This window comes from Malus domestica, chromosome 13 (genome assembly GCF_042453785.1).
Source record: "Malus domestica chromosome 13, GDT2T_hap1".
In the NCBI taxonomy this organism is placed as follows: Eukaryota; Viridiplantae; Streptophyta; class Magnoliopsida; order Rosales; family Rosaceae; genus Malus; species Malus domestica.
The window spans coordinates 42,578,620-42,588,062 of record NC_091673.1 but is presented as its reverse complement, the minus strand read 5'-3'; the positions used below and the strand labels follow the sequence as shown (position 1 = coordinate 42,588,062).

Genomic DNA, 9,443 nt, shown 5'->3' with positions numbered 1-9,443 from the left:
GACCCAGTTACTAATCAACTAGTGTTCCATCCAACCCCAATTAAAGAGTCTTCTCTCAAAATAATAATAGTGAAACTAGGTCGGACATGGATCTACGTTAATATAAACAAATTCTCACGAAATGGAGAAGCAGCTAAGCGATATTAGTACATCAAATATCAAAGAGTAGCTACCATAGATAATATATTTGTCACTTGAAACGCTTGAAAGTTGGAAAATTATGGCATTATTCATCAACATGTAACTCGTTACATTCCCCAATCAGGGCCTTTTTTTTTCTTCCATCAATGTTATAGTAAACGCAGCCCTTGCAACAAAGTTTACCCATGGCTCCCACGCACTTTTCAAACTAAAAAAATATAAGAAAACCAAAAACTGACCAGAAAAAGGTGGAAACAATACATATACGAACTAGAAGCAGATAAATAAATCGACATTGATACTGGTGTCTTCAAGCAGCCACGCTGTGAAGCACGACGGTCTCCACCGTGAGGCCAGGCCCAAATCCAAATAGCACACCCCATTCCAGTCCTTCTCCAGTTGTCTCCAGTCCTTTCTCAGCTGACTTCCTCCTCACCTCGTCCAAAATAAACAAGACACACGCACTCGACATGTTGCCGTAATCTGACAACACTTGCCTTGTCGCTTCTAATTTCTCCGGCTTCAACGCCAACTTGGCCTCTACTTGGTCCAGAATAGCAGGGCCACCTGGGTGTGCAATCCAGAAGAGTGAGTTCCAGTCCGAAATGCCTATAGGCTTGAAGGCCTCGTTAAGGCTCTTTTCGATGTTCTTTGAAATAAGCCCGGGAACGTCCTTCAAAAGGTGAAACGTAAGCCCTACTTCACGGAGATGTCCGTCGATAGCCCCATCACTGTCAGCGAGAATGGTTTGTGCCGCCGAGACCAATTCAAACAAGGGCTTCTCGACTTCGGGCACTGGGTCGGCACCAATGATGACGGCCGCTGCACCGTCGCCAAACAAGGCTTGACCCACAAGACTGTCAAGGTGGGTGTCACTAGGCCCACGGAAGGTGACCGCGGTGATCTCAGAGCACACAACAAGAACACGTGCACCCTTGTTGTTTTCGGCCAAGTCCTTGGCCAAACGGAGAACCGTGCCTCCAGCGAAACAACCTTGTTGGTACATCATGAGGCGCTTAACAGAGGGGCGGAGGCCCAATAGCTTGGTGAGCTGGTAGTCAGCGCCGGGCATGTCGACACCGCTGGTGGTGCAAAAGACCAAGTGGGTGATTTTGGACTTGGGCTGTCCCCATTCCTTGATGGCCTTGGTGGCAGCCTCTTTGCCAAGCCTTGGGACTTCAACAACCACCATGTCCTGCCGAGCATCAAGTGATGGTGCCATGTACTCGCACACACTTGGATTCTCCTTTAGAATTTCCTCAGTCAAGTACATGTAACGCTTCTTGATCATAGATTTGTCACCTGAAAATTTAACATATTATTCAAGATTCACTGTTTGAAAAGAAAAAAATAATCAAGATCCAATTTTCTTGACTTTTTAGTTTTATTTTAATGCGTGGAAAATAAATAAAAATATTGTTTCCTGGTAAGTTCTTTTGTGTAGGATTGCATTTTTGCTCAGTCAAGTAGTGATAAATAAGGTGGTGAGCAAAAATATTTCTTTTTTGCAAGACAGCATGGAGTTTTGTCCCTTTTTAATTGGTGGTTTCCTTTTCGAGTTACTAGGTTCTTCGTGCTACTTCTAATTTCACCAGAAAATACTATTAATTTCATTAAAGTTTAATGAACAATAATATAAGCATACCTTTTGAAAAATAAATAATTAAAGAGAGAACTACCAAAGAACACAATATTTAAACTACTTATTAATAAAATAATTGTCAATTAAAATAGAATGAAAAGACAATTTGATCTTATATTACAAAATAAAATCGTGGGCATTAATGTAAATTTGCCCAAACCAAATTTTACTTTTTTTTTCTTTATTCACCCACATGTCATTATAACATATCTCTAATTTTTTATTTAAAAAAAATAAAAAATTTAAACATCTTCCCCGTTTTCTCTCACCCTCTCTCTTCCACATTTCTCACAAACTTCTCTCTTTCATATATTGTTTTTACTTTTTAAATTTTTTTATATTTACACACACCTAGTGTGTGGTACTTCATCTAATAACAATAAAATTTAAAATTTAAGCCAACTGCGATCACAAATATTAAGTTTTCTAAGGAAGAAAAAAAAAAATTTGCTTTCAAAATATTGTAAAAAAATTCTGTTTACGAAAATTCATGTATTGTGTTTTGTACTTTTTTTTTATATCAGGACAGTGTTTTGTGCTTATATTAACACAGTTGCCCCCTCTTTGGATAGTAGTTTACAGTGAGAGAAAAGCCATGAGCATTAGTTTCAATTTTTTTTCTGTGTGGCTATATTCGTAGTTCTTCATTATTTACAAATACAATGATATCATGAATAAACGTTAAACTATATCCTATGCAAGATAAAGAGAGAATGTTTATCAAACACCTTCCAAAAATACATAGCGAAAGCATATATAGCAGATATGTAAAATTCATGCGTGGCATCCCATTTTCTGGAATTAAACAACAAATGGTAAACGATGAACAAATCAAATAATTATTCAAAGAGAAATAAGAACAAAAAAAATATGGTACATACACATGCGCTGGAATTTTTCTTTGAGCTCAGCCTTGTGCTCACTGTTGGTGATACGAAAGTAATAGTCGGGGTATGTGGCTTGGTCCACACAATTGGGAGGAGTTGCTGTCCCAATGGCGAATACTGTGGCCGGACCCTCAGCCCGTTGAGCCTTGCGAACTTCCTGGACAGTCACCATTTTTATCGGGTCGTCAAGAAAGATCAAGGAGAGACTAAGGAGCTAGTTGTGGTGAGGAGTTACAGATGTTGTAAATTGCAATGGTAAGTAAGATATCAGGGAAGGGTGTGACAAAATGTTAAGAGAAGTTATATTTATATAACACGTAAAAGAGGAGAGGGTAGTTGAGGATCACGTGCCTGACCAGTTTATTTTTAGTAACCCTCAACCACCTTAGGGGTAGGGGGCTTGCTGGCACGTGCATTTTGTGTGGTGTGCATTGCCTACAAACTTCTGCATGATTTGGAATGTGTCCGTTCTCTCGTCTTACCTACCAGACAAAGGGCAGGAAAAAATTCACATCTTTGCTTGGAAATTTAATTTTTTGTACCTTCAACGGAGGGCGGTGATAAATGGGTGGTGCATGTATGCTGGAAACTCAAAACCGACGGATTGTATTTTTCTCTCGTGTTGTTTTTCTATCGGACGGATACAATTCGTTTTTAAAAAAGAGTGTCACCAATAATTTGGAAGTGGGAAATGAACGTAATAACAATTTTGGGGTGGTAGCGTACGTGGTGGGCAGAGTGACACACAATAATTAATTAGTTAGATAACTCAAATTAGAAGGATAAAAATATTTATGGTTACAAAAAATTAAATCCTGAAGATCACATTAAAACTCTATTCGTTAGCTATATTTAGTTGACATTTCTTAGTACTTACAAATTACTCATCCAAACATAACTATACGTAGATGTGATGAGATAGAAAAAAATTAACTCGTACCTCCAAACTGGACCATCATCTAACCAAACTGGATGGATGAGTATATATAATTAGCTCGCCCTCGTTTGCTCGCTAGCTAAAAGCAAATTTTTACAAGATTATGATCATAATCCGAGTATGCATGGGTTGGAGGACATTTGCATATGTTTGTACCATACTTGACCAATCCTGAAACTACCGAGCACCGGCCAACGCTATACTGTCAAGGACCCAGAAGAGTTCCCCTCCGACCAGGAGGCCAATCACTACTCGACACGTGTCAAGATTAGAAGCCAATCAGAGCGCAGCACGTGTCAACATCAAGAACCAATCATAACATGACACATGTCAATGTGACAAAGCTACAAGTTTTTCTATAAATAGGGGTCATTCCCCCACAATATTGCTGAATGCCATTTTGTGTTAAATCATTCACAAGAACTCACTAAATTGAGAGCTTGATCCTTTCTACTTGTGTAAGCCCTTCACTACTAATAAGAACTCCTCTACTCCGTGGACGTAGCCAATCTGGGTGAACCACGTACATCCTGTGTTTGCTTCTCTGTCTCTATTCATTTACGTACTTATCCTCACTAGTGACTGAAGCAACCAAGCAACCAAGCGAAGGTCACAAAACCTGACACTTTCTGTTGTACCAAAGTCTTCGCTGATTTTGTGCATCAACATTTGGCGCCGTCTGTGGGAAACGACACTTATTCCTACTCTCTTCAGCTGTGTCAAGCTGGTTTCTATCATTCGTACACTTTCTTTTGATCAGGCATCCCTCTCCAACATGGGAAGCGAAGGAAGCCACAGCACACAGAATGACACCCCCCTTGCACATAGTGCGAAACAACGAAAGAAGGAAGGAAAACGAGTTCTTCTTCAAGCTAAAGTCGATGAGTTGGAAGCTCAGAACAACAAGATAGCAATGAGGAATGAGGTCCTCCAGGAGCAATATGAGAAGCTCTTCGAGACACTCCACGAAGCTAGGCAAGCTCAGACACGCGAGCTTGTTGCCCCCGTGGAAGTCAACCATCAACTGGGTGCCCTCCAACATGGAGGGTCACATGCATTCGACATAGATATCCCTGATAGGGAACAGATTACCCCTCGACTTGATAATCAACATGAGGCTTCTCTTAACCCAGTTGCTTCGACCCGAACCATGAGAAGTGGAGGGAGACACCTCTTTGCTGAAGGGGCAGAAGGATCGAAAGCCGTCTTTCGCGATTGTCGGGATTTCCTGAAGCAACGTCGAGAGAATTCCATCCATATAAGCTCAAAGATCAATGACCCAAGGATTTCTGAGAGACTCGGTCCCCTGCCACGGCCCGAGCCGGCCACCAATTTGGGGAAGGGGCAACAAGTCCTAGAGAGACATGAGGGTACAGGGGACTCAGAGGTGTTCCGACAGACATACCCTGGAAGCCAGTACAACGAGTCCAGGGAAAAATCACATGCCCTTGATCAAACCTTCCTAATTCCAAGAGGAGATGGAGATTTACGAAAGAAAGCTCCAGTGGCACATAACTCCGCTCAAGACCCCCTTGTCCTACAACTTATTGAGGAAGTAAACAAGTTGAAGGCTGAACGTCAGGCTGAAATACCTGACTGGAACCAACCCAGGCCTGGCCCTCTTACAAGGAGGATCCTCAACACCCCCCTTCAAGCAAAGACAAAGCAAAAGCTTGGCTTGCAACTTTATACTGGAAAAGAGGACCCGATTGAGCACCTTAACCTCTTTGAGTCCACCATGGCATACCGGATGCACACCGACGAAGAGCGATGTCTTCTCTTCCCCTCCACCCTCTCTGGCGGAGCTCTAAATTGGTATTGTCGTCTTACACCTGAGACGGTAGACTCATTTGAGGAATTGAGGAAACTATTTGTTTCCCAACACATTTTCCAAACCGATCGCTTGCACTCTGCAGATGACCTATACACTATCCGCCAGAAGCCAGACGAGTCATTACGTATGTATGCTGGTCGCTTCAGCCATGAATACTCCCGGTGTGCCGAGGCAGACGACAAGACTGCCCTCAAAGCCTTCACGGCAGGCCTACGTGATTGTTTCTTTAAATACATGATCAATGCCAATACTTGGAAGACTTACTCTGAGGTGATGGCGCAGGCTTATAACCATGCCTCCGCCGAGGCAAAGACATATCAGGAGAAACCCCCTACAACCATCCTTTATCAACAAGTGGGAGGTGGAAGCCAGACTCACCTAAATGAGAAGACCTCGACTTTCCAAACAGCAGTGGCACCTCCCCATGCCTTGCATAATGCTTCGCCGAATCAACAGACATATCAATTTCAAGGCAAGAGGAAGGATTTCCATCCTCACCACTCTCATTTCAGTAAAAAGAGTAAGGGACACTATCCCGATAACCAAGGGTATCGCCACAATAACGCTCGCCCCCAGGCAGTCAATGCAGTGGGTCAAACCCGCGTCAAGATACCCCCTACCCCAAGGTATGAGACATACACGCCCTTGAATGCCACATGCGCGGCCATTTACCCCAGCATAGCTCACCTGATACCAAAGCCAAAGCCGAGGCACCCAGATTACACGCCCCCGAATAACGCGGGCACGTTTTGTTGCTACCATGAGCATAACGGCCATGATAGCGAGAAATGTATCATCCTCCGTGATCGTATTGAAGCTTTGGCACGAGAAGGAAAAATTGATCAATTCCTTCTTCACCCTCAAAGGGATAACCGTAACCAACGCCAGGTGAATGTCATATATTCCATAAGCGGCGGCACACCCATATCTGAATCTTCCAATAGGGCCATGAAAAACAGTGAACGAAGTCTGAGGCCTGGTCACCAAGTGTTTCACGTGGAAGACATCAGGGGAGGGAAGTATCAAAAGCCTAACTGGGATCCGATATGTTTCTACCCTGAGGAAGAAAGAGGCATCATCTACCCTCATAACGACCCATTGATCGTGGAGGCTCACATAGCCAACTTTGATGTTCGACGAATCCTCGTAGACACAGGGGCTTCGGACAATATCATGTTTGCCGAAGCTTTCAGGGCACTCAGTGTAGCTGAACACTTGCTCGATCGCTCGATTTCTCCTCTGATAAGCTTCTCCGGTGATATCGTGCAACCCTTAGGGAGCATACATTTACCCTTTACTATTGGTACAGGCCCTTACACGGCTACCATTACCACTAACTTCCTAGTGGTTGACTGCCCAACGGCATACAATGTCATCTTTGGGCGCACAGGCATCAATGATCTCAAGGCTATGGTATCCACGCATATGCTGTTGATGAAATTTCCAACCCCCCATGGCAACGGCTACATCAGAGGAGATCAGCTTAGTGCACGATCATGTTACAACACTTCAGTTAAGCAACAACACTTGCCCGGACCCAAGGAAACCCTGTCTGTACATGACCAAGTCACAAAGACCAGCCTAGATGAAGCGAACTTGGATCTTCCTGATAGCAACAATCAACCCGATGATCCTCGAGATGACTCTTTCACCCAGCAAGCCCAACCTGCTGAAGAGTTGGAGAAGGTACCTATCTCAAGAGATTATCCAGATCGCATGGTGAAGATTGGCACCACATTGTCACCACCCCTTCGGTTAGCATTGATATCTTTTTTGAAAGAGAACACTGAAGTCTTCGCCTGGTCATACGAGGACATGCCAGGCATCTCTCCCGATGTCATCTGTCATCGTTTGAGTATTGACCCCAAGATCAAGCCGGTGAGACAGAAGCGAAGATCTTATGACGCTGAACGATACGAGGCAATGAAAGCAGAAGTTGAAAAACTCAAAGGCATAGGCTTTGTCCGCGAAGTCAATTACCCGACATGGGTAGCAAATGTGGTCCTTGTTAAGAAAAATCCGACCAAAGAAAGTCTTTTGCTTCAAAAGGTCTTGTGGAGAATGTGTGTTGACTACACCGACCTAAACAAAGGGTGTCCGAAAGATAGCTTCCCTCTTCCTCTTATTGACAGACTTATAGACTCTACGGCCGGGTGTGAACTCCTGAGCTTCATGGATGCTTACTCAGGATACAACCAAATCCTCATGAACCCTTCGGATCAAGAACACACAGCCTTCACTACCGACAGAGGACTATACTGCTACAAAGTCATGCCTTTCGGCCTAAAGAATGCAGGAGCGACTTATCAGAGACTAGTCAACTCAATGTTCGCCGAGCAGATTGGGAAGAGCATGGAAGTTTACGTTGATGACATGTTAGTCAAGAGCAAACATGCTGACCAACACATCACCAACCTATATGAAACTTTCACTATTTTGAAGAGGTATCGAATGAGGTTAAACCCCAACAAATGTGCCTTCGGCGTAGGCTCTGGCAAATTCGTAGGTTTCATGATTAGCCAACGAGGCATTGAAGCTAATCCCGAGAAGATCAAAGCAATCCTCGACATGAAGGAACCGGTAACTTCAAAGGACATCCAGAGCCTTACTGGCAAGGTGGCAGCCTTAACCAGGTTCATTTCTAAGGCCACAGACAAATGTGCTCCCTTTTTTAAAGCACTTAAGGGAAGTAGGAAGTACATTACATGGACTGATGAATGTGCCGAGGCATTCAAAAACCTCAAGGAGTACATGAGTAAAGCCCCTCTACTCTCCAAGCCCGAGGTAGGAGACATTCTCATTATCTACCTATCGGTATCAGCTTCAGCCGTAAGTTCCGTTCTCATTCGAAAGGATGGGAATATTGAGCGACCTGTCTACTACGCTAGCAAAGCCTTACAAGATGCGGAGACACGGTACTCTAACATTGAGAAATTGGCTCTGGCATTGGTCATGTCTGCTCGAAAACTCCGCCCTTACTTCCAAGCGCACTCCATCATCGTGCTTACCAATTATCCTCTTCGACAGATACTCCAAAGTCCTGACACTTCAGGGCGAATGATCAAATGGGCAATAGCGTTGGGTGAGTTTGACATCTCCTACCAACCAAAGCCAGCTGAGAAGGGCCAAGCAGTAGCAGATTTCATCGCCGACTTCACATATCCTGTTGACATTGCTTCTACACCTGAAGCAGTAGCTTCATTACCATCGGAAGCTCAGAAAGTAGAATCAACGACCTCAGCATGGAGTCTGTATGTTGATGGCTCATCCAACCAACAGGGCTGTGGAGCGGGACTAGTCTTGACTACGCCCGACAAAGTAGCAATGGAGTATGCTCTTCGTTTCAAATTCAAGGCATCAAACAATGAGGCCGAGTATGAAGCCCTTCTAGCAGGATTACGTTTGGCCAAACACCTCGGGGTTAAACAAATTGATATTTTCAGTGACTCCCAATTAGTGGTCAACCAGGTTACCAACAACTTTGATGCTAAGGACAGCTCCATGGCAGCATATCTTGCGCAAACACAACTTTTGCTCAAGCACTTCCACTACCAGATCACCCAAGTTCCTCGAGCGGCAAACAGTCATGCAGACGCCCTGGCTCGCCTCGCCTCAGCTGTGGAAGACAAGATTGGAAGAAAAATTCATGTCGAACTGTTGGCAACACCAAGCACCATGGCCGCAGAAGTATGTAACTTACAACGGGGGGATAGTTGGATCACCCCGATCTATAATTTCCTTGCTCATGGCACCCTCCCAAATGATAAAGTCCAGGCTAAGCAAATTCGATACAAGTCTACCCGCTACCTGATCATCAATGATCAACTCTATAAGCGAGGTTTTAGCCTGCCATACTTAAGGTGTTTTACGCCTGCCGAGGCGGAAATCGTCCTTCGGGAAATACATGAGGGAGTCTGTGGAGATCATGCTGGATCTCGGTCCCTAGCACACAAGACTTTTCGCCAAGGATATTACTGGCCAACACTCCACCAGGATGCCATC

The 9,443-nt window shown here is 44.1% G+C and overlaps 1 protein-coding gene across 1 annotated transcript; it reads right to left on the bottom strand.

The window, feature by feature from the left end:
• Nucleotides 1-210: 210 nt before the first annotated feature.
• Nucleotides 211-3,002, bottom strand: LOC114820492 (chalcone synthase). The gene is made up of 2 exons (XM_029091251.2): nt 2,665-3,002; nt 211-1,443 (listed from the first exon to the last, which is right to left on the bottom strand). Exons 1-2 carry the CDS (start codon nt 2,840-2,842, stop codon nt 452-454), a joined length of 1,170 nt encoding a protein of 389 aa, XP_028947084.1. The 5' UTR covers nt 2,843-3,002; the 3' UTR covers nt 211-451.
• Between the last annotated feature and the right edge of the window lie 6,441 nt (nt 3,003-9,443).

Coding starts and splice junctions, on each gene's coding strand:
- LOC114820492 (XM_029091251.2), bottom strand. CDS start 2,842: ATGGTGACTGTCCAGGAAGTTCGCAAGGCTCAACGGGCTGAGGGTCCG. Junction 1,444..2,664: donor AGAAAAATTCCAGCGCATGT/GTATGTACCATA, acceptor TTAAATTTTCAG/GTGACAAATCTATGATCAAG.